The following is a 24,050-nucleotide window of genomic DNA, read 5'->3' as shown; positions in this document are numbered from 1 at the left end:
TATGATTAAAATCTTAGTGACCAAAAAGCAATATTTTGACAAACGCATGGTTACTCGTAATCTCTTATGAGACACACAACTGTTCAAAAATGCAGATGATGTCCGCATGTAGTAATCAACTGTGCCACCAGTTATTTTCCACCAGTTATTTAGCGTTTCTTTTCGCATTAATTTTACTTAAGATGAAGCTTTTGGTGCGAAAACGTCTTCTAAAATGTTTACGCGTATATAAACAGTGCTTAACGCTCTTGACCAGCAGGTGGCGGCCGGCACCAAAAGTTTACTTACTGTCCGCCTCTAAAACAAGAAGAAAAAGACCTGCGGGTGAAAGTATACAACAGTATACAACAAGTGTGCTTGGGCGTGTGGATCGTTTGCAAATGCCACTGAACCAACTGAGTGCATGCGCAAATGTTTGTTTTTGATTGTAGTTTCCTCTCAATGGTATTTTGCAGGATTCCAATGCGTCGGAGTTTTGAATATTTGCGCATACAGTGGGCCCCCGTGTTACGAACTTAATCTGTTCAGCGGCTACGCTCGTAACTCGAACTGCTCGTATGACGGGCAATCCAAACCTATGTTAATTAGTGAATGCGTGCAACGCGTGCAAAAACCTTAGGTAAAAACATCACGACTTTATACACACATTAAAAAGGAGTAACAATCTACTGTACAGTTAAATTAAATAACATATACAAAGGAAAATGACATTTACCTTTGGAGCGACGTGACTTGAGCTGGGTGGAGGCGTAGGGGAGCAGAGACCAGCCCGCAGAATTTATTTATTTTCTGAAACAGGAACTTTTCTCAAACTAGAACATATCACCGGCGATTTCCTTCTCTTTAATCCATAATAGAAGAAGCCTCTCCATTTTGTTGTCGATCGAGGTCCGTTCCCCGGCAAGGAAAGTTTTGCCCTTAGAAGTGTCACGGTGGGGCATGGCGGTTTGAGGAGGTGCGGGATGTGGGAAAGGCGGAACCAATAAAAATGCAGGACTGACTGGGGTAAGGCTCGAGTGAAGGTGATTTAACGTTAAACTGAAGCTGACTGGGGGCCACAAGGAACGGGAGGCAGCACGGGAAGGAGGGCAACGCGAGGCAAGACGGCGAGGGGAAGACGTACAAAGACCCGACAAGGGATGAGGCAAAACACACACACACACTAACAGAACTAATGAAAACGCGAGACACCTGGGAACAACAAGGGGCGGGGTAGCTGACTGGAGGACACACACGGGCGACAGGTGATTACAGTGATGACACGCGGGGAAAAACACAGTGACCCTATAACTTAAACTAAACAACTCAAAACCCACAACAAAACAGACAGATCATGACAAGAAGATTGCCAAGCGGCGCGGTCCATACTCACGAGCAAGGTTAACTATGCGTGCGCCTCCTTCGTATTTTTTTTTAATTATCTCCTGCTTCGTTTCTATTATCATCCTCTTACTTCTTCCTTTACCGCCACTAGCAATTTTAGCAGCCACGTCTAACAGATAAAGTTTGCAAAGTCTTCACAACACACCGACCAGCTGTGCCATCAAGCGAGATCCATGTTTTTCAACCGCTGTGTGCCGCGGCATCAAGCCGTTGGCAAAGCGGCACAGATATTGGCATTTGAATGTGCTTTTTGTGCAAAATCATTATGTTGATTTTCGATGTAAATACTTATCAAACCCATTTCGATCCAAACAATTCGCGGTACTAAAAATGAAGGCGGCGTTCTAAAGGGCGAGCAGGAGGACCTTGGAGCAGATTGTGGACAATGATGGAGGCTGTCTCAGAAATGAAAAATGCTGCTAAATCAGGGTGAAAACACGTTTGTAGAAACGTCTTAAGCCTTTTTTTTTTTGCCATGCTTGTTTTTCAGGGGAAAACATAGAATTCCAAACGCATTTGAACATAGTTTTCAAAAACCTGCAAATGTGGTTCTAAACCGATTCGAACAAGCTTGAAAAGACAAAGGCGCTCGGCTTCATTGCCGCGAAGAAAGAGCAGGCGGGATCTTTGCGAAAAAACATTCCTTTATTATAAATAAATTTCCTTTCGGTAGAAAAAAGCGGCATGCGTCAACCGTGGTGTCTTACAGGTTCACAATCCCGTTAGCCAAGACAGTGGGAGGAAACGGACTCATTTCAGTATGCAAGGACAATTCAACAACGGTGAGACAAGGAAAAAACTGTCACAGCCACAAAAATACTCAACAATTAGAGAACAACAAACATGTTTAAACTCTTTTTAAAGACCTATTTCTGGCCATTGTGCATACGACGTATACATGGTTTCTGCAGGTTTCTCAACGGAGTCCAGGCTCCAACGATACGACAATCTTGTCCTTTGTCTTTTCTTCTCTTTGGGACGGGTGGACCAATGAGCAGCAGAAAAGCAGGCGCGCTGTTTGTGGCCCCCACCCCCCAGTGCATTGATGTGAAATGAGCCAAAAAGTCTCATGCAGACTTATCTGTCTGGTAAGGTATTCTCTATTTCTCTTTTTTCGCTTTTTTTTTTGTTTTTCTTGAGACACATGTCCTTTCTCGCCCTCTCGTCTTTAGATGGCGTGGTTGCTGTAGCTGACGTACGTCGTTTTAGTGGAGGAAGCTGCACGACAGAGAAAACCTGGATTAAAAAAACCACAGCGGAGCGGAGTAAACTACAGAGGTGCTTTTGGCCAGGAAATGCAAGATTTTTGATTTGTAAATTCTCCAATTAAAGACGTTTTTTAAGTAAATTCAACCTCAGCAATACTTTGTTTTTGTTGTGAATGTGACAGATGATATTTTTGTTTCACGCACCGACTTGGCGTTGATTATTAGTGTAGTTACCAAAATAGCAAAAAGAATTCGACCAGCCCTGACGAGCAAGGGGCCTCTAGTGGCGGCGGAATAGTGAGCAAAAATACACCGACGGACCCACGCCCCCTTTCCGTCATCGTCGGAAAGGGGGCGAGGTCCCGCCGAATGTCGAACCCGGCGAAAAAACCTCCGGTAAAGCACGTACATCGTAAACCGTGTTTGTTTTTCTCACCGTTGGTCTCCATGCTCTCACACAACTCCGTCTTGACTTCCCCGTTGGGCCGGTCGCCTCCCTTCTGCGACAGTTTCCCCGACATGGCGGCCGCCGTCACGATGGCCTGAAACGGCACGGCGGCCCCTCAGGCGGGATCCCTCCCCCTTTGGCGAGAAAGGTGCCGGCCGAGCTCACCTTGAAGCTGCGCTTGCGTTTGGGCACGTTCTGCTCGGGATGAAAGAGGATGACGTACACTTTGGGCATGTAGAGCATCCCCAGGGAGACGGAGGCCGACAGGCTGAGCGAGATGGTCAGGGTGGTGGTTTGGATGTACATCTGCAACGGGACAAAGACAAACAATTTGAGAGGCAACAAAAGAACGATTTGAGAGACATAGTCTCAAGAGGTGCTTTGATTTTCAAGAGGCCACACACGTGGACCGGACAACTTAACTTAACAACTTCCAACGGCAGAAAGACAGAAATTGGACCACGGGTCCTCGGCTCGTTGAAGGATAGCGGCCGCCGACCACTCGACTACACGGGGGTGTTTTGACTGCCGTCGGCTTTTGTGTCAATAAAAAAGAAAATTGCTTGGCAATATTTCACCTTGTTATTTTTTAATTAGCGCTTCTAGCGAAGCCTCGAAACAGACGCAACATGATAGCTGCATTGCTCATTCAGAGGCGCTAAACGGGAAAAGGGAAGAGATTTGGAGTGACATTATGAAGCCTCCCCCTCTCCGTTGTTCTGGATTACATTTCGCACCATCTAATGTGCCCGTGACCCCGATCGGGATAAGCGGTATAGAAAAAATGGGAACGAAAAGCCGACGCCTTACTCAATACTTACTCTGTCTTTACAGCAATTACGTTGCCATGGCGACATAACTTCGAAGCGTATTAAAGTAATCGGCATAGATGGGCCCGCCGATGCTTCGGATCAAATCTAATTCGCGGGGGTGACGTCAGAAGAGCGCGATGTCAAGCTACAAAAACGGCGCCTTGAGATAAGCGTGAATAGACTTTTTCAAGAAGATGCAGTTCTGAGCCACTACAATTGATGATTGCTGCCAAACTAAAAGTGAAAAGGACAAGGACATTTCCCATTGTAGCAAAACCAACAGCTATTGCATTCTTTAGCTTCTATAATGCTATGTATTTTTTGGTTTTGTTTATATTAGTGGGCGTAGTTTTGCAGACGGCGGGGCACTCCTGACGAAGGAGCTTCTGTCAGCGGCTGGGCAGATAGCAGGAGGGGAAGACAAAGCCGTGATGCAACAGCTGCTTACACTTGAACCAAAGTCATCCCAGACAAATTGGAGGGGGGGGCACGCACCAATCTCTTGCGTCAACCTCCTTCCGCTCTTTGCATCATTTACTGTGGCGCTAATCCTTTTAGGTGCCCTTGACAGGTGCCGCGACATTATACGTGACACCTGAGATAAGGCCCGTGGTGAGCGGCAAATGGGAGGCGATGACAACAACGTGATGAGAACGTTGACGCCAGCCCACCTGAGCGGAGGTCTCCTCATTAAAAGAGCCGGCCACATCATTGCCTGTTTATTACATTCCTCTTTCCCTCTCAAGCAGCCACATGCCTCGCATTGGACACAGTATTCCAATTAGCAAGGACACATAAAAGCGTCCATCCCAATTACACGCTGCGCGCCGCGGCACAAAAACACATCCGATTGCACAGTCCAATTACGTGAGCAAACGTCAGGAGAGCCGACGCCGCAATGAAGTCCAACGCGGCGTCTACAAATATCAACAGATGCCAGGTCATGGCCTCATTAGGTCAAATGGAGATTGGATCAATGGGAAGAGAACCTTCGTTCAATAGTCATGAAGCATCCGTTGCCGTCCGGGGGCCCGCTCGCATCCAAGCGGTACAGAAGCGCAACAGCGCACCTCGTTTACACATTAGGAGGCAATTAGTTTGCATCGGTAAAACGTTTTTCGGGAAAAAGTCTACGGAACGGATCGGGCGATGTCAAACAATTTGAGGCAGGACTTTAAGAAGGTATTAGTGTGACTAAAAAGCACCCGTTGTCCCCGTAGAGCGCTTGGACGACATTGTTTCTCCGTCAGCACCGGCGGCGGCGCCAGCCTCCCGAGAAAAATGAGGCCGAGGTGCAGGCGAAAAGGGAGAAGTCGTAAAAAAAAATATAATAATAAAGGCGTGAGTGACACTCCAAAGTAGGGAAACATTTTACCCGTCGGCTCTTCCTCTGTACGAGTGGGAGTCGAGCCGTGAAGCTTCAGTGGACTCCAAGGTACTGAGCTACTTTTGGAGAGGAACATGACAAAATGGGGCAGAGTGTTGACATTTTTCATCCACGAGAACTCCCTTTGGCTCTTTTTTCCCTTTCCAATCTTAAAACTCACAAGCAAAGACAAAGATTACACACGTTTCAACTCCGTTGGCCAAAGTTTCTCTCCAAAAAGGCTTTCTCCGAGGCGCGGAGGGGAATGCATCTGTTCAGCACACACGTTGTTTCCAATGCTCCGGAAAGGGTAAACCCAAAAACCTCACTCTTCTCCTCAATTACTACTGGGTGTGATTTAACGGTGTCCTCAATGCCAACGCGGGACCGTTTAGGACCGTTTAATCATTTACCTACAGGTCGGATTTTTGGGGAAATCAAAACGACCTCTCAAAAACAAAAAATCCCATTCAAGCAAAGCAATCAAAAGTGAGCATTAAACCCAGCTGTGTGAAAATACCCTTGGATGTGAAAATGAGGAAGAGGAGGTAAAAAAAAAAAAAACTCGCACATGCCACATAGACATAACTCTACAAAAATCTGGAGAAATACATTTTAGAAGACTAGGACCCACGCCCATTTGTTTATAGCGCGGAAAACCTTCCCAAATCAACTCAAGTGGACTTACCCTGTCGGCGGACTGCGAAGTTCCAAAGAAGATGGGTATGAAGGCCAGCCAGATAATACAGGTGGTGTACATGGTGAAGCCGATGGGCTTGGCCTCGTTGAAGGTCTCGGGCACACCGCGCGTCTTGATGGCATACACCGTGCACGTGACCATGAGCAGAATGGAGTAGCCCAAGGAGCAGATGAGCGACAGGTCCGAGATGTCGCACTTGAGAACCCCGCGCGCCGCCCTGGGATCCTGGGTCCGCTGCTCGCCGTAGTCCACCACCGTGTGCGGCGGGTCCACGGCGAACCACACGAACACGCCCAGCAGCTGGACGGAGATTAGGGAGAAGGTGATGACCAGCTGGGAGGCTGGGGAGATGAACCTGGACCAAAGAGAGGGTTGACAAAAAAGTTGCAGTGTTTTCGCAGAGGTTTCCCCTCAGAACTGCGGGCAAAGTGACGGCGCCAGAGCGGACGGTCACCTGGGAGCCGTCACCGACTTCTTGCCCTGCTCAAAGATCCGGTGGATCCTGTTGGTCTTGGTGAGCAGCGCGGCGTAGCTGAAGCACATGCCCAAGCCCAGGAAGATGCGGCGGAGGGAGCAGACGCCCACGTCCGGCACGGCGATCATCAGGAAGGTGATGGCGTAGCACAGGAAGATGCCCGTGAGGAGCACGTAGCTCATCTCGCGGCCCGACGCCCGCACGATGGGCGTGTCGTTGTAGCGCACGAAAGTGACCATGACGAAGGTGGTGGCGATGATGCCCAGCATGGAGAGAAAGACGGGCACCACGGCCCACGCCGAGTGCCACTCCAGCTTGATGATGGGGATGGGCACGCAGCCCGTGCGGTTGCCGTCCGGCCGCATTTCGTACGGACACAGCTCGCACGTCAACTCCGAAGCCTGCGGGAGGAGGCGAAAACAATCATCGACGACGTACTCGAATGTTTTGTTTTGCCATCGGAAAGCGAGCGCGTCAATATTTGCGCAGGCTGGCGGTATTCGCTAAATGTGTTTCGGCGACAGAGACTCTCCGCGCTTTGCTTTCAAGCAATAGGTACATAATGGATAGAGGATTTTTTCTTGCTATTTTTGCTCTTTCAATGAGGGACAAGACAAATATCGGGTTTAAGTATTGTTTGAACAAAAGAAACAATGCCGCTAGGTAGCGTTGGTGCAACTTTTAAGCTTTCAAAAGAGAAAAAGAGCGCTATGAGGAAATACAAACAATGAAATAAATGCGTGTTGTTAAAAAAACTCTTTGAAAGGGTTAGCTTTGCACATTTTAGGCTAGCACAAAACAACGAGTTCACCCTTTGCCAAACGTAAGCAAAACATCTATTTTTTTGACCAAGGATTAGAAAGTAAAGGAGTTACACACAGACAAAAAAAAAAAAAAAAAAAAAAAAAAACTTTAGCAACTTTGCCAGTTAGTGGAAGTGACCCGCCATCTAGCGAGCAATACGTAACAAAAGCGAATCTTCAATGTTTGCACTGGAACAATGCGGCCAGAGTCGTTATGTGCTCCTGTCAAGTGACTTGTCTGAGGTGGCCCCGGTCGCACTATTGTGTTTTGTCATGGCGCCATACCTAATTCCAGCGCTCAAGTCCCAAATCTACAGTAAATGTGTCAGCGCATTATTGATGCGCTCGCTGCCGCTCGCGTCAGCAAAATGAGTATCGATCCTCCCCCGCTGACAATCGCCAGCCCGGCGGCCGCGGTTGGGCTTTCGTATTTTTCTTTGTCCCTTTGACTGTACCCCGACAAAGCGCGCGTGCTTACGGCTTGTTTGTTGATGTTTTTGGACGGCTCGCTTTCCCGTCCGTGTACCTGGTAGTGGTAGCCCTCGCAACGCTCGCAGTGCCAGCAGCAGGGGACCCCCTTCACCACTTTCTTCCTCTCCCCGGCGCGGCACGGGAGGCTGCACACCGAGGCCGGCAGCGACGGGTCACCTGTCCTCCAGCGCATGGCCTCCACCTGCGGGGACATTATTGGATGAGCGTGTGTGTGTCTGTGTGTATGTGTGTATATATATATATATATATATATATATATATATTTACATATGTGTGTGTGTGTCGCTTTTTCAGACCTCCAAGAAAGATCTGGGAGGGGATAAGGCATGGGAATCAAAAAATAAGCATCTAAATGACACGTTTTAAGTGAATGTACAAGTAGCAAGACTAAAATGAGAATGGCAGAGTGTTTCTCATCCTCCGCTTGGCAGTTTGCTCTGGGGATGCAAATATAACTGTCAGGGAGAATAATTACTTGACGTCCTCATGTGTCGGCGCGTGTGCGGGAGTGCAAATGAGCGTGCTTGGGAAACTTTTTTGGAAACATCTTGCACCGCATGATCGCTTCTGACAGTCTACATTTCCCTTATCTGATTCATCCCTTATTCATTGACTTCCCAATTTTTGGCAGATAAGAGTAACCCAAAAATGCTTTTGAGTTTGGGATTTTTTTGCGTGTGTGTTTGTCTTTTGTGTTACGTGCATGTTGTGTTATTGCCCATGAAAGTGTACCTAAATATGTCAGACAGTGGCTATGAAAAGTCTTTTTGTTATCTTAGAATTTGATTTTTCTATTTATTATCGTTGATTTTTGTTTAAATGGAATTTACTATTTTCTCTATATAAAACCGGTGTAAATCAGCTCTTGATATCACGCCTATCAGATTCCAAAAATAAAAACAAGAAAACACGAACATATGTTGGATCATACTCGGCTAGGCATCCATCATGCAGAAAGCATTTATTGCCCATTAGTCTGCTCATCTGTCTTGTTTTTTTTTTTTTTCCTTTTAATGAAGTCCTGTGTGGATTGGCATCATCCCAGCATTAAAGGAGTTTGCGTCCTAGGGCTTGATCATAGTCACCTTGAAAAAGAAATCTCACCTTGAGGTGCAGCTTATTGGTCCAGGAGCCAATGACTCTGTATTCGGCCGTGGACCTGTTGGTGATCTGGTACTGGAAGATATCGTATCTTCCCGGCGCGTCTCCGTTCTCGTTGAACACCACCGGCGTGCCGGCGCTTCCTGCGGGCGAATGATAGAAACTCCCGATTAATGCAGCTCATAAACCTCACCTTGCATTTTAGTCTGCTGAAATCTCTTTGGTCTTCACTGTACTCCTCCAGATAATCCGCTGCCCGGTACCGGTCTGTGGATTAACTAGTACCGGGATGCACCTGAAATAATGATGTTTTGGACAAGATTTAGTTTTTCGTTTGGCTTGTTCTTTGTTTTTTGGCGCCGCCTCTGGCCGCTGTTGATATTACACTTTAGGAAGTGAGGAAGGACGGTGTAGTCGCTGTCACTGACACGCATATTGTTCTGTCTCTGTCTGGCTCACTTGAGAATAGATTTTCCTCATTGTGGGTTCTGAGCTAAAATGAGCGACCCCCCCCCGGTTCACAATTTAAACGGAGCACATGCTCGTGCAAGTGTGAAAAAATCCACACAAGTACATCTATGCCTCGGCTTTATTTCTCTTTTCGTTCCGTTTGGGCAGTCGCTTTTCCTTCACCGTGCTCTTTTATGGAGACACAATCCAATCGGATTGTGGACACGAACGGCGCGCAAGAGGAAATCCAATTACCGTGTACATGCGGAGGAAGCGCCGCCTCTTGGAAATAAAAGCTGGCCACCATAAGTCAATGATATGCTGGAATGCGGCTGAAGATACTTAACAAGGAAAAGTATTGGGCGAGGCCTTGAAAAAAGTTGACGCTTCGTCGCCATTTCACTGCGGAGGCCGTTTGGTTCCACCCGGGTGAAAGACGACCATTGACGTCAGCGCGGGTGGAAAAATGTGTCGGATAATAAATGATTCACTGCATGATCTCTTATTTCACATCTTTTTAAAGAGGTGAGTGCACAATTCTTTTTTTCCCCCACCTCATGTTTACCTTGAGCTGGAGACCATTATTCACACTCCAGGCTTTGCGGGTGTGCTTTTAAAAGCTCTGGCAATTGGTGCTAATTGACACCATTATGTTGGGAAAGCACACCGGTGACAATATGCTATCACTTGCGATTTGCATTTCATGTTTTATTATTTTTTCCAAACAGGCAGTGCAGAAAACACACAAGCATTTCTTTTTACGTTTCAAACGTGTTTATTCATTTGGTTATACCCATAAAATGAATATTGGCTCCAAATATTATTTATTGGCCTTCTAGACCACTAAAAATCAGTACCGGCCCTAAGGAAGAAAAAAAAAAGCCCTTATTAGACTATTTTATTACCAATATGTAGTCGTATACAATGTGGTTGTTTTCACCTGGGGTTTTGTACGCATTAGCTAATTAGCATAGGTTTCTATTGCCCGCCATACAACAATTTTGCCTTAAGGTCCCGAACCCGGGTCCACTGAATATCCCTAATGAAATGGGTGATTTTTTTTTTTTTTTAAAGAAAATCATAGGCCTTTCTCAATTCAACGTAAGACATTTTGTCTCCAGCTGAGGGGGAAAGTAAAACATCTGTCCAAGTTTGAGGTCTTCTTCCTTGAGGAATTTGTTCTTCCAAATGGACATTTTTGCAGTCTTAAAAGCGAGCCCGCCTTCCCTACTGCCTGGCACAGCAGCTGCTTGCGACTTCTCGTACTCTCGCCTGTTCTATCCCCCCGTCTGTCTCGCCTTAACTTAGTCTTGCTTCATGGCGCCGCTCCCTTTCTACGGGGAGGGAAAAAAGAAAACACCGCCACGGTCTCGCTTGCTTTGCTCCGTTCCTCCCCAAAGCCAATCTCCTTTCAAGGCTTCAGCCTCAGTGCGTTATGATAAAGCTGGAGCGGCTTAAAGAAAAGAGAGAAAAAGACAATGCTAGCAAGCGACTCGCACTTGATGGAGGGAGGGAATTACGATGATTTAACACCGTCGAGTGACAATCGGCGTGGTCGTACGTCCAGAGGGCGAATGTTTTCATTGTTTGGATGAAGAGGAATGATGCAAATGGAAAAAGTTGTTGAATTTATGCCTAAAGACATTTCAACAAAGAGAAAAGGGTCGCTTTTTGGGTTGCCAATGTCGGTTGGCGGCTTCTTTGATTACAAATAGCTTTTCATTTTCATGACTATATTCACAATTTAATGGAAAATCAAATATATACAACCCAAATTATTTCAGGGATCCCCGGTTCAAATGCTCGAAATTTCTGCATTTATGTAGCTCCATTTCAGCAGGCTGACTCTGGTTGTTTTCAATCAAATCGACTCGTCAGTTGCAACCCCAACATCATTCCTTGCACGGCGTCCACGCAAAGTCCGGGAGGCACGTTCTCTCCCTCCGAGGGTCATCTTGCTCACGAGTTCTCAAAAGTCACGTCAGGTCGTCTTTACGCCGATTGTGCGAAATTGCGACAAGGCTTTACGGGCTCCTTTCCCCGTCTGAAGTTGTTAGGAGCCAAATTGTCTAACGGGCTGTCCGTCACCTCTCCATCTGCGCCGCGTTAGCTTTGATTTCTTACGCCTCTTTGCCAGGTCAGGTCGCGGCGGTCCCTGAATCTCGAGGTCCTGATCAAGTTCATCATCTCGCAGAAAGTAAATCCCACCGTTGGAGCGCTCGGCGAGCAACTTCCCTCAGGTCATTATGAGCAGGCACGTTAAATCATCCGCCAGTCGCTCGCTCACTGGATGCCAGGTACAGAGACCAGCCACTCAAAGGCAAGCCGCTCTAATTAGCGCACGTCGGGGTCCGTCTCGTCTCCCGGCGTAAGACGCGACCTGGCAGACTGCAAAGAAACTTTGCTTGTCTCGCACTCTTACAAACATCCGCTGGAGCGGATTTCAACTTCAACTTTCAAGAGCTTCATTCAAACTAACGAGCGTGCGTCTTCATTAGCCTTGCCAGAGGTCAACACTTGGCTCCAATTTCCTGAAACAAATTTGGAGGGACTATATATATATATATATATATATATATATATATATATATATATATATGCGTGTGTGTGTCTCACTAAGCTGGCAATAAGTGAGAAACGCCCTCTTGAACCCAATAGCGCAGCTCAATGTGGAATCCAAATACACTTTTGCACACCGGTTTGCAGGAAGCTCTCTTTTTTTCTGTAATCCTCATCATATGAATTCCTCCTTGCGAGCCATGTTCCCTAATCAGAGGCCATCACGCCACACAATGCATCGGGGACGCAGGAAATGAAAAGTTGGCAGAGCGAGAGGCATCGGAGGGGAAAAACAGCATGCCTAAGATAACATTGGTAAAAAAAAACACAAAAATATTAAAAAAAAAAACAAGCATCTGATTTTTTGAGGAGGAAATGAGGGAGCCCAATTAAAATTGTCAAGAGGAGGCGAATGACGGGCTGAATTGCGCACCTGCACTGGGCCCAATCGGAGCCATTAATATGTCTGCTCAGTCTTTTTGTTGACATCTTTTCACATCACGGACAACTTGGGAAAAGTACGCTGGCGAGAAGGCATTTATCCCCCATCGTATGTTCGGCCACTGAACATATATCTACAATATTCCTATTAATTATACACAAACACGGCGCTAAGTATAATCCATGGGATTGCGTCAGCAGTAGAATGACATTCTTGGCGCAATTATAAGGAGGCTGAAGTCAAACAAATGAACTGCCTGGAATCCTGTTATATTTCTAATTGCATTACAGTGCTTTCATTTATTTCACTCAGCTGCCTGCTACAAAGAGGGCAGGAGAAATCTTTTATAATGATAGATATTGTACAGGGATGAACGGATTCTAATTATTCAATAATATACGCGGGTGCCACACCAACACGTAATTAAAGGCTGACTTTTAATCTTTTATCTTTCATTTCAACATGTTTCGCCCGTGATGGAAGCAGCACAACCAAATATTATGGATGTTGGAAGCCGCAATGGACGGGGTCGTTTGCGATATGAAATTTCATTGAACGCAATGTCAAAAGTTGTTTACTTGGAAGCAGACTGCTAGACTCAACCAACAACTGTTGACGAGGACTTATATATATATATATATATATATATATATATATATATATATATATGAGGACACTCACCGTTGAAGCTGACGGCGCGTATGTGGCCGAGCAGCTCCTTGCCGTCGATGCTGGCGGCCATGCGAGGGCACAGGCCCGGGTAGCCGTGGCAGAGCTTGCGGTGCATGTGGTGCAGCGCGTGGGCCATGGCGTAGACGGCGTCCATCACAAACTGCACCTTGCCCTCTTGCTCGTAGCTGGAGTCGCGGCCCACCTTCTCCAAGCCTGCGATCGTCAAAGGCACGGCAAAGCCATACATGATGAACGCGGCCAAGCAAAAAGCAGAATAGTGCCCTTGAATGAAAGATCCCCCTCGATGGGCCGTTCACGCCTCGGCCGCAGCGATGCGGGTGAGAGACCTCGCTGAGACGTTCTCATAATGGACACAATACAAGCGTGGCGGCCTTTTGAAGCCCCCTCCCATGGCAAGCCTTTGTATCACATTGGTTGTCATCTGAGCGCAGTGCATAATGCGTGCTGTAAGATTGACGTGCTTTCTTCGGCGGTATGGCTGTTCAAGTGGAGGAAGATGTCTTAATCCGCATCACTATTTTAGGACTGCAGTTAATAATTAAGCGCAGAAAGATAGCAATAAGTAGAAGAAAAGAAAAAAAAAATGCGTTCCGGGCAGTATTTGCCTTTGAAAGTCCAGTCCATTTTAAGACACCATCGACGTGCGTGCTATATATTCTATTTAATTATATAAATATTCTAAGTATTGTTTTTAATTCTATTTATATTCTATTGTTTTTTTTAGTGTATGTTTTTGAAAGAATATCCCATTCATTCTCATTAAAGAAAAAAGATAATCACATAGCTTTTCCTGGAAAAAGATAATGGCAGGTTGACTTTCTATTGAGAGTTTTAATACGACGCACCGAGGTTAATACCAAGACACTAGAAACAAATTCAAGCACCGAATGTGGTGAATATAGCTCTGCTTTCAATTACATTACATTGAACTTTTCAGGCCGACAATTTCAGGCCACAATGGCAAAATCCCCCCCAGCCTCTCCATTTACTCATAGTCACCTTCTTTGTTATTGACTTTTTTTTTTTAACAAGTAGCCACCTTGAGCAACGGAATCAAAATCCATCTGGACAAAGATGCATTAACAATAGCAGAGGCCCTCGGATCAATACGAGCCTCTATGAGGCATTTATGGGGTCCTGAGAATGTAATCTAGACGGCGAGCTAATTTGTATGCACGCCATTGTACGGAGAGACCAAAGACGGTTGCACAAGTATTTATGACAGCTGAGCAAAGGAGGCAGCAGCATTTTTCCTGCTGGATTGCAACCTTTCAAGGCATTGCGTTTATATTCGATTATCTGCCATAAACGCAAGGTACAGCTTTATTTGAAAAGAAGAACGGCGGCGAAGTCGGTGGCGGCGACGCTTAGTGAATCAATGCAATTTCTTTGCCATGTTACCTTGAAGCCATTGTTACCAGGGATTACTGTCTCGTCGCGTTCCGACCGAACGCATTTGCTAACTGTTATGCGACGCAAAACGCTTGCCCGAGCAAAACAATGGTGAAGCTGCGCAGATTGGCATTTATGTATCGCACAGCAAATAAAAGCTACAGGTGATTGAAAGTCGTCAAACTTGCCTTTCTGTGGCCGTATGCGTGTTTTCGGTGAACAACAGTGCTCTTTGTTTAAAAAAAGACTCCTTGCATAACCTCCATTTGTGCCACTAAAAGGCTTCCCCGGGGATAGTTCTCCATTTAAGCGCGTCGCTTACGGCTATTTTGATAATGCTCTCTTGCACAGGACAAACATGGATTCTCAAACTTCCCTATGACTCCTAAAAGCTTATATATTTTGTTATATGATTTTTGAGAGGGGGGCCTCGGCCACCCGGGGCAGCGCCGAGGAAACTCGAATCGACGCGACAGACGTGGGTCATGTTTCTGCATGGACTGGGGCAGGCTTATAAATGACCGGACAACAAAAACAAAATCGGCCCCCTCATTTTTCGTAGGTGATAAAAGAATTGATGCTGATGAGTATTGCGCCAGCACTCTTCTGTTTGCGTTCAATTATCCGATTACGCTGTTTGCTAGCCGCTTATGAATTCGCGTTAAGCTTTAAGGCGGCGAAATCCTTCCCCTAAATCCGCCACGTGTGAATGATGAGTGCGGTTTTGAGCGGCCTTTGAGAGCTTTTCCGTTGCGAACCGGCGCTTACAAATAAAATTGTCTTGACAGGTTCATTAGTCTGACCTCAAGAGACAAAGACATTTATTGCAGTTTACGCCTGAGAAATATTGATAAAATCATCCTTCCCGACCTTTCGCCGCTGAGCTGTGAAAGTTACAAATTGTAGCCATTCATTATCGCAGCACTTCCGACCTGCCGTGCGCTTTGAACGCGCCACAATGTCAGCCAATTCTACAATAACAAAAATTTCTCAGCGCGAGTGTTGTTAATCAGCATTTTTGCAAGAAAACGCAATGGTGTCTCCAGACGGCCAAATGAGCGTTGTCCTCATGAGCGGCACCAGCGTGGGGAAAAAAACCCACTGTTTCTGGCCATTGCATCAGGTGTGCGTGTTTAAGCGCAGGGCACAAATGTGCTCGCACGTACGCGGACACTAAAAGCTCTTTGCGGTCATTTGTTCAACTGTACGTCACATCTGTCCAAACAGGAAGTTGTTCAAAGTGCATGGGACTTTCATTTCTCGGAGTTTTAGACTTTCCGCGTATTATCATAAATCACAACATTCTTTTGTTTATTTGCTCAAGGACACTCTGCAAGATAAACAATTAAAAAATAAATTCCATTGAAGCGGGGAAAATCTTAATTAGTATGGTATCTTAAAAAAAGCATTGTTTTGCTCATGTTGCAATGGTTTCCCCGCGTCTTGCCGCGCCGCCATTCAATTAGGCGGAGTTAGGTAAGCTCATTCACGAATGCTGAGTGGCGGCAGCGGCGCCTTGATGGATGCCTTCACGGCCCGGCGTGCAGAGCGCCATTTACATGGCGGCGCGTGATTGATGGCTTCACGGATGACAGGCCAACTAATGATTTAAGCCAGCGCCTTAATTAAACATCAATTAGCAGTGCAAATTCAATTCAGCCCTTTCTCCATTTTGGCCCATTAAAAAAGCTGCCCCCCTCCAAATGAAATTTAAGTGCGCATCTTTCGAATAAGACACACAATCATTTGAAATGGTGACACGTTGGTGTGACTCACACACTCACACACACACACACACACACACACACACACACACACACACACACACACACACACAGAAATTGTCTTTTACTTGTTTGCCTGGCAGCTTCAAGGCTCACCTGCCAAAAAAAAAAAAGAAAAATCAATGGCAGAAGAGAAAATGAGGGCGAAAGGGAGATTGAGCGCACCGTGATTAAACGAGCGCGCAGTAAAGGCGAAGAATACATCCTTACTGCTCATAAATGAGAATACATTGCATCATTAGCGACACATTTTTCATTTTATGGATTGTGTGTAAAATATCAATTTGCTATCGTTTGCAAGGAGAATATGTTCATGCGAGGAAACCATTGCCTTGTTGACATAACGAAGAAAAGAGGGGAAAAACGCAACTAAGCACATGTACAGGATTTTTGATCATCTTCGGGAAATTGGGAGGTTTGCTGAAAACACGCTGGAGCGGTTTGAAAGGGTTCGTATTAAGGCTGCAATAAAAATTGGCAACTAATCTATTTGCAAATTGTTCGAGTCCAAGAAAGTTAATCAATCGACAAAATAATCAATGGCTAAAATAATGGTTGGCTGCAGCCCAAATGGGAATCATACAAAACTATCGACTAGTACAAAGTGGTGAAATTGATACACAAAATCTCTCCAAACAATGACTGATGATATTCAATAAAGACTTTTGCCATATAGCATTTTCCTTAAAGGGACAATGTGTAAGATGTAGACAGTTTTTCATTAGGGGCAGCGGGGGCTGCTGCATTCACCATTGACCTTAGCTATAATAGACATTTATTTGCAGGTTTCTGAAGTTTATAATCATTTAATTGATTCCTTTTGAATGAAAAAGTCTCAACCTCACACATTGTCCCTTTAACACTTCATTTATCAAAGCCAATTTTCTATTCCTCTAATTTGAAATGCTTAATCCCTGATTTAAAGAGCGTGTTCAATACTATGGGGCCGATACCTTGAAACGAGGACAGATATGGGTCCAATATGGATGTTTGGTATGGGTACTGGCCTGTCCCTTGAAAAATTGCTTTGTAAATGAGCCCTCCAAGAATGAAACAACAATTAAAGAGGATCACTTCAAGTAGTCGTGCCTTAGCTACGAGACCCCTCCGCGCAGGTTTAAATGTCATACAATAAGTCGTGAGAAAACTGACAAATAAACAGCGATTCACTGCAGTACTTTCTCTGAATATTGCCACACTGCGCTAACATAAGCATTTCATATTACATGACTTTGTTATAACGGGTATATATTACCGCAGATACAAAGAGCTTCAATCAAATATTCATGAGTCACTACTGCATTCATACTCGGCTGTGTCACCGCGCCGGACTGGGCCGCGTTCCCTTTTCTCTCCCCTTTGACTCTATTCCCCGTTAGATCTGGTCTTTCGACGCCGCTCGCTAACAGGAACGCCGGGCCCAGGGACGGCCTGTTTGATGCCGCCCGACGTGAGCGCACCAGAGCAAAAAAAAAAAAGGGAGCGGTGCAACGCCACGCGTCGCAACCACAAAGGCGGAGACAAAACAGAGCCGCAGCGGAAACGTGCTGAGGCGAAATGGCATTAGTGGAGCGCTCGGGCCTATTTGGGGATGTGTATAAACAGCGGTGCGGCCTAGGGACATGTGGAACAGAAGGGCCAATTACAAGAAATACATTCTCACCGTCGTTTAGGCGTAAAGTTCACTTCGAGTCAGCCAGCGTTTTAGCGGGAATAAACCCATTCATTTTATTTATGGTGCAATGTCCGTGACGGGGAAAAGATTTGAATTCCCATTAACCGGGATTCCTGTAATTTGCTCAACTCGCAATCTCAGTTGGTGGAAAACAGTCTTACAGCTTTCTCCGTTTGGGACACCAAATGTGTTTTTCTTTGTAAGAAAAAGCCTTCCATTTTGCCAGCCCGTTGTACATATGGTATGCAAAACACAGAAGAATTTGTGTTACATAAGGCAGCTCTTGCCAGGAATTCCTGCAGTTGGTACTTTTCGTGCATTTGGAAGAAAATTCCAGGTATCGGTGATGTCAAAGCGCCATATTTTCCCCGCTTGATAACAGTCTTCACCTTCCCAAGGTGCGTTGAATAATTTTTTTGCAACCTTCTCTAGGGTACACAGGGTACTCCACTATGAGATCCCTCTGCAGCGAAAGCTCTTGAGATCATGGCTTGTGCTTTAAGACGTGTCGAGAAAAATGTCACCCAAAGCCTACAAGAACAAATGAACTTTCAATGGCGGCAGGTGTGATGTGACGGCCGCATTCCCATTTTTTTGTTGTTTTTAATTTATTTATCCCCACCACCTTCTCTAGAGCAGTTTTGCGCAAGTCTTCTGTGTGTTTACAAGCGTCGTGATGGATAGAGGTTTCAACAGTGATGTGATGGAGGACGAGGCGTCAAGCAAACTGCGTTGCTGCGTTACACGTGCGCCATCCGTCACGTGTGAAGGCAGTAAAGGAAGCGTGTTCTCGCCGGGACGGAGACCAGAGACAATTTGGTGGCGTCTAAATGGCACTTGAGCTCACGAGGGGAGGGGGGGGGGTTACAACAAATGCGACGCGTCATGTCTTTGCATGCATGGCTATCATTGTCTATCGAGATGGCCATCTGTTTCTGTGCGTCACGTTCAGGCTTTCACAGTACGATAAACCTGCTGCCCCCTCCCCATGCAGCTAGTTAGCATACGCTTGATTTGCAGCTACTTGAGAGTGTGCCTCACGCACAGCACATCCGCACTGGTACCACCGGGGGCTTTGTAGCTTCAAAAGCAGAGTGCTTCTCATCAAAACCAAGTATTTGAAGTAAGGCTGCCACTTGAAAAGTTTTTGAATCGGGTTTTCTTTCAATTTTAGCTATTGTTTTGGGCCTAAATGAAAGGAGTAACCGATAATAAAACAACATGACATGTTTGCTCATTGTTTTCCAAAGTAAGAGCGGGTGCTCGCAAATGTCTTATTCCGATTCGACTCAAAAGATGGTGTGATTTTATGAAACGTCTACAAACACAACTAATAATTAAGGTTGACAGACTGAAATCAGAGGATTAAATTGAACAATGGCTCTAAAACAATAGGTTTTTGCAAAGCGCCGCGAGAAAAGACAAAACAGCAGGCATCGCATCGCATAGCTTTTTCTAGATCCATTCCGGAACGAGTAGCGATCCTGAGTACTCCCAGAGACACTGATACCAAGTACCAATACCGCTGCTAGAACCCTCCCACAAAAATACAATAACAAATCTTTAAAAAAAAATGTAATTTTTCCTTAAAAATTCCTGAAAGTTAATGGCAATTTCCTATGATTTTAATTTGTCTTTTCGAGTTAGCGAGTGGCTGCAATCCTTCGTATCGAATTGATATCGATACTCGTCCATCCCTATTGAGAAAAATAATATTGGCGATTAATTTGATTAGTTGTCGATTACTCAATGAATTTCGGTAGCTCCAGGGTGAAGTTGAGGTCCGAAATGTTTGGACGTTTAAGCAATTTTGATCTGTAATTCTCAGTTTTTATTTTTCCTTCCATCAACTGCTGTAATAGCACAAAGTTATTGGTGCCATTATTCCAGCAGACAAAACTTTTAACGCCTTTTCTATACATTGTGGCGTCATTGTAAATGCCACCGCAAGTAGCTAGACAAATTGCCTTTTAAAAGCATTCAATTGCTGTCTCAGCTAAATTGGCCAATAAAGCAAAGTTTGCTTGCCCAATTCATCCTACAAACAAGTGGCAGTTATGCCTTCGTTCTTTTTAAGAGCAATTACTAGAGCATTTCTTCACCAAACGCGAGCAAGGAAGGAAGAGGAAAATGTCCACAAAGCGTCCGCTTCCAATGGCGAGCGGGAAAAGCCTGACGGGATCAGCGAGGTTTACGGCTAGGCGGGCGCAGCGTGTGTGACGGGACCCCGGGGACATCCGAAATGAAGGCATCTGTCAACCGTCGCGGGGTTGTTTCCTCTGCCGTGACGAGACCAACGCCTTCGGGCTGCACCTGACTGACACCGTAAGTGGCATTTAAGTCTTATTATGGGAAGTTTATCTGCAAATCACTTAGATTCTCTGTCTACATTTGTTGCTGCATTGTTTAGTTTTAGAACTGCTGCAGCATATTTGCTAAGTCTGTCAGCCAGCCTATGGCATTTTTAAATTTTGCACTGTGTTAGCATTAAGCTAGCGGACTTCGCTAAACAACATATTTAAACCTGTGTTTTAACTTGACCTTACAACACTTGTAAGTTTTTAATTTGGACTCATTTTTCCTGATGAGTTTGACAGAAATTAGCAGGGCTTCTTGCATTTGCGCTTAATGATGTGCTTGTATTTCTCTTGGCTTTCTCCCGCAGGGTACAATCACATTCATGCTCATTTCCATAAGCTCGCCATCAGGTGTGTCGCAGCGGTGACCTCAGCAGAAGGGGCCCGCCGATCGGCTCTCGTGCGTCGATGATCCCGAGGTCGCAAACTCCGCCGCCGGGAATTAATGGACTCCGCTGTCCGACACGGGGCCCCTCCACGCGTGCGCCCGCTTGCACAAATGCCACCGAGAGTAATAGATGGTCAACAGGAGTCGCGGCCCTCGCAAAGCTAATTATGTGAACTAATGGCGGCCATCAGGCAAGGGGATACCCGCTGTGACACAAACACACACACACACACACACACGCACGCAAGCACCGGACAAGATTTACGCTTCATATTACAGCGAGTCATAAAGACATATTGAATGGCATTGCTGACTCCGTCATTCGGAGTTGAGCATGTAACGGCACACACCCACGGCTTGTAAACACAGATGGGTTACACCTCAGTTCTGGATGCTTGGCTTTGTCTCAGATAACAGACTTCAAGCGTTTTGACATGACGGCGGAAATACGGGTCGAAGCGCAGATGCCAGCAAACTCACGTCCAACGACTTCAAGGCCCGCATGCTTAAACCGAACTCGCATGTTTAAAAATGAATAAAATGACAGCTGAACTCGCAAGTGCGGTTACTTTGAAGGTGCGATGCGCTCATTTTAGACCGATATGCAAAACCATGTGGGCTTTCATCATATTACAGTAATCCGTCATTTAACAACACACAACATTGAGTGCGCCAGAGCATGGTGAGCGGCTGCTAATTCTCCCTGAGTCTGCACAGCCCTAAGAAAGAGGTCTTTTAAATGAATTGGATGGATATTACTAACGGACATCTTACCTGTGCACTTCTTGAGGATGCCGGGCCGTTTGCCGTGCATGCCCAGTTTGCAGTTGAAGTTCTCCTCCCAGAACTCGGCGAACCAAACGTTCCGCCTATTGTTGGACAGCGAGCGGCTTCGGAAATAGCGGTCGAAGGCTGTGAGAAGATCAAGGACCGCTTAAGTCATTTTTTTAGGTGAGAATAAAGTGAGATTAAATCAATCAATTAATGAAATAATCTTCATTTTTTAAAATCTCTTGGTAGCACTATTTATATATGTTAACATAGTAATGTACAGTGATGGAAAAGTCCATTGTATGGTGCCAGACGCTTTTGGAGAAGTGCAAAAATCCAGTGACATTGGACTCCGCCGGGACGCCATCGACGTGTGAATGAATCCAACTGCGGAGGGCGGGGAGATCCCTGGAGTGTACCAGACCGACGTCAGCAGCGCTTGACTGGTAAACGCTGACAAAAGCTGCCGTCATTAATCTACTCGACTGTCAGCGTAGCGCACCTATGTAGCTCCTCGGGAGTTTGACTCCCGGAATCCGGGATCGACCGGCTTTATTGGGATCAGAAAGAAAGTGAAATATCCAAGCCATGCATTTAAAATGCTTTGGGAGATTGCTAAATCGAAGAGACGGCTTGCCTTATCGAGATTAGACCATGCGAGAGAACCCGGATCTCAGATCCGAAGGTCAAGCAAGTTGGGCGCTTTTAAGCAAGGCAGTCAAATGCTCAACTTGCTCTGGGCCATAGCACTTGATTGGATTTCTCCAAGAAAAGAGAACAATAAACAGGTTCCTTTATCTGTCTTCCTTGTTTTCATTTCCTACGATGTTGCTTTTGTGTCCCTCCGAGCGTCAGCGTCTAATAGAAAAAGCTCTCCGAGCCGCGGATGACTTTTTAACAACCCTGAAGAAGCGTTCGGGCGGCTGCTTTCTCGCGCTTACCGTCCACAGATGCTCGCTTGGGAAGAATGGTGATGGCTCCCTCCGCCACCCTTTCCTGGCCAATCACGGGGGAGATCTTGGACCCCCAGCTGTCGGAGCCCACCCACAAGAAGTGCCCCGTTTGGTTATTCCTCTTGGCCGCATCCAAAACGCGCCTGTTGAGGAAAACGCAAGGTGTCAAAGACAATTCCACAAGCCCAAAAATTTGAGTGGGCGCGGCAACAGCGGGACACTCGGCGCGAGTCCGAGCTCACCGTATGTCGTCCTCATTAGCGAACATAATGATGGCCCTGGCGTTGGAGGTCTCTAACAGACGTCTAATGATCTTGTCGAACTCCCCTGGCTTCGGCTCTCGTGGGATTTTCAAGGACTGTGCGATGCAAACGCCACCTGGGAGCATAGAGGGAAAAGGTTGCAGAGTGTGTGTGTGTGTGTGTGTGTGTGTGCGTGTGTGTGTGTACACACACACATATATATATATATATATATATATATATATATATATATATATATGTGTGTGTGCGTGTGTGTGTGTGTGTGTGAATAAAGTCCATTTATAGTTCTCTTTCATAAACCAGGATGAAAATAGAGTGCTTTAAACAGAAGGCCAAGTCAAAATAATTTCCCAGCCGTCCAGGTCATGATAACTGCCAAGGTTGAACTTTTCTTGTTTGCTGAATATGTTTCATCTTTATTCCAACAGGATGCAATGAGGCCTAAACTAGAGGAACCCAGTAGCCTTGGATATAGCCTTGGTTTCTCCAATGCAGACCAGGATGTTTAACTAAGGAAAAGTCAAGCTGCTTTGAACTTTACAAATACCGTGGCGACCGTTTTTCACGTTTTTCCGTTGGCCGCAATGACAAGAATAAGGCAAAGCCTATTGAAGGCATTAGTAGAGACGTCGCATTTAAGCTGTTTTATTAGCTCCCCTTTATTATATCATTAGCCCAGCTCAAGGTGTGAAGGTGTGCGCTTGTGTAGGATTACGTCTTTGTGGCAAGCTGAGCACAATGTATAAATCTCCCCGTCTTGTTTGTTTGCGGCGCTGAATGAGGCCATTTGTCGTGCATGCGCAGAGCGTGTCGGCGCGGCCGCTCGGCGCCACTCCTCTTAATCACAAGCGGTACGCAGACGGGCCTGCGCGCACGTGGCCGCAAATATTCATTAGCCTCCAACGGCGAGCCTCCCGGGATCATGGCGAATGACGATAGCGCATGCGGGCGCCAATGACGGAATACTAAAAGCAAATACTTCCTCCAAACACCATCTCAAGGATAATCGCCTACTTGACGTGCACTTTGGCATTCATGGGCTTGCGTTACAAAAACGCGCGGTATTAGACGAACGCGCGCGCATGGAGCACTGGTGCGTTCTCACCGCGTCGTCCTTGGAGCGGTTTGGAAGTGATTAAGCCACAGTTTGTTTGACTCGTATCATCATCAGTAACTGTCTGCATGCAAAGCAGACTTTGCACGTATCAAATTAAGTCGCCGGCGAAGCGGAGTGCCAAAAGTGCGCCCGGATCCGACAGCATTCATCCTCAAACATTCATCATCGTTGCTGCGACAGGAAGTTATTGGAGAAAAATCGACTGTCTTTCTTACACGCCTGATGGGAAATAAAAAGGCTCCCCAGACAATCAGCAATACGACCTTGAAATGAAAACGTAGTACAGCGTCTACCCCATACTTGTTATTCAACGGTACCAACAATAACTTTGTTTTGATCCGATTGCTTGGAAATAATTCAGACTCTGGTAACTAAAGCATCTGCTTCAAGCTGACATGATTTGAAAGGATTAGTCTAG

At 45.9% G+C, this 24,050-nt stretch overlaps 1 protein-coding gene across 1 annotated transcript in view; it reads right to left on the bottom strand.

Moving 5' to 3' along the window:
* Positions 1-2,007: 2,007 nt before the first annotated feature.
* Positions 2,008-24,050, bottom strand: part of grm8a (glutamate receptor, metabotropic 8a) — a 102,809-nt gene continuing 80,766 nt past the window's right edge. Inside the window, exons 4-14 of the mRNA XM_088406264.1 lie at positions 22,495-22,630; positions 22,241-22,395; positions 21,303-21,440; positions 12,921-13,124; positions 8,792-8,931; positions 7,722-7,868; positions 6,372-6,793; positions 5,906-6,272; positions 3,205-3,345; positions 3,028-3,133; positions 2,008-2,601 (exon numbers count right to left, since the gene is read on the bottom strand). Of these exons, the coding sequence (XP_088262390.1) occupies positions 2,552-2,601; positions 3,028-3,133; positions 3,205-3,345; positions 5,906-6,272; positions 6,372-6,793; positions 7,722-7,868; positions 8,792-8,931; positions 12,921-13,124; positions 21,303-21,440; positions 22,241-22,395; positions 22,495-22,630 (2,006 nt within the window). The 3' untranslated portion in view covers positions 2,008-2,551. The remainder of the gene's footprint in view (positions 2,602-3,027; positions 3,134-3,204; positions 3,346-5,905; positions 6,273-6,371; positions 6,794-7,721; positions 7,869-8,791; positions 8,932-12,920; positions 13,125-21,302; positions 21,441-22,240; positions 22,396-22,494; positions 22,631-24,050) is intronic.

Source organism: Hippichthys cyanospilos, chromosome 22 (genome assembly GCF_059441005.1).
Source record: "Hippichthys cyanospilos isolate Australia breed blue-spotted pipefish chromosome 22, RoL_Hcya_1.0, whole genome shotgun sequence".
NCBI classification, from domain to species: domain Eukaryota; kingdom Metazoa; phylum Chordata; class Actinopteri; order Syngnathiformes; family Syngnathidae; genus Hippichthys; species Hippichthys cyanospilos.
This window is presented reverse-complemented; position numbering and strand designations above follow the sequence as displayed.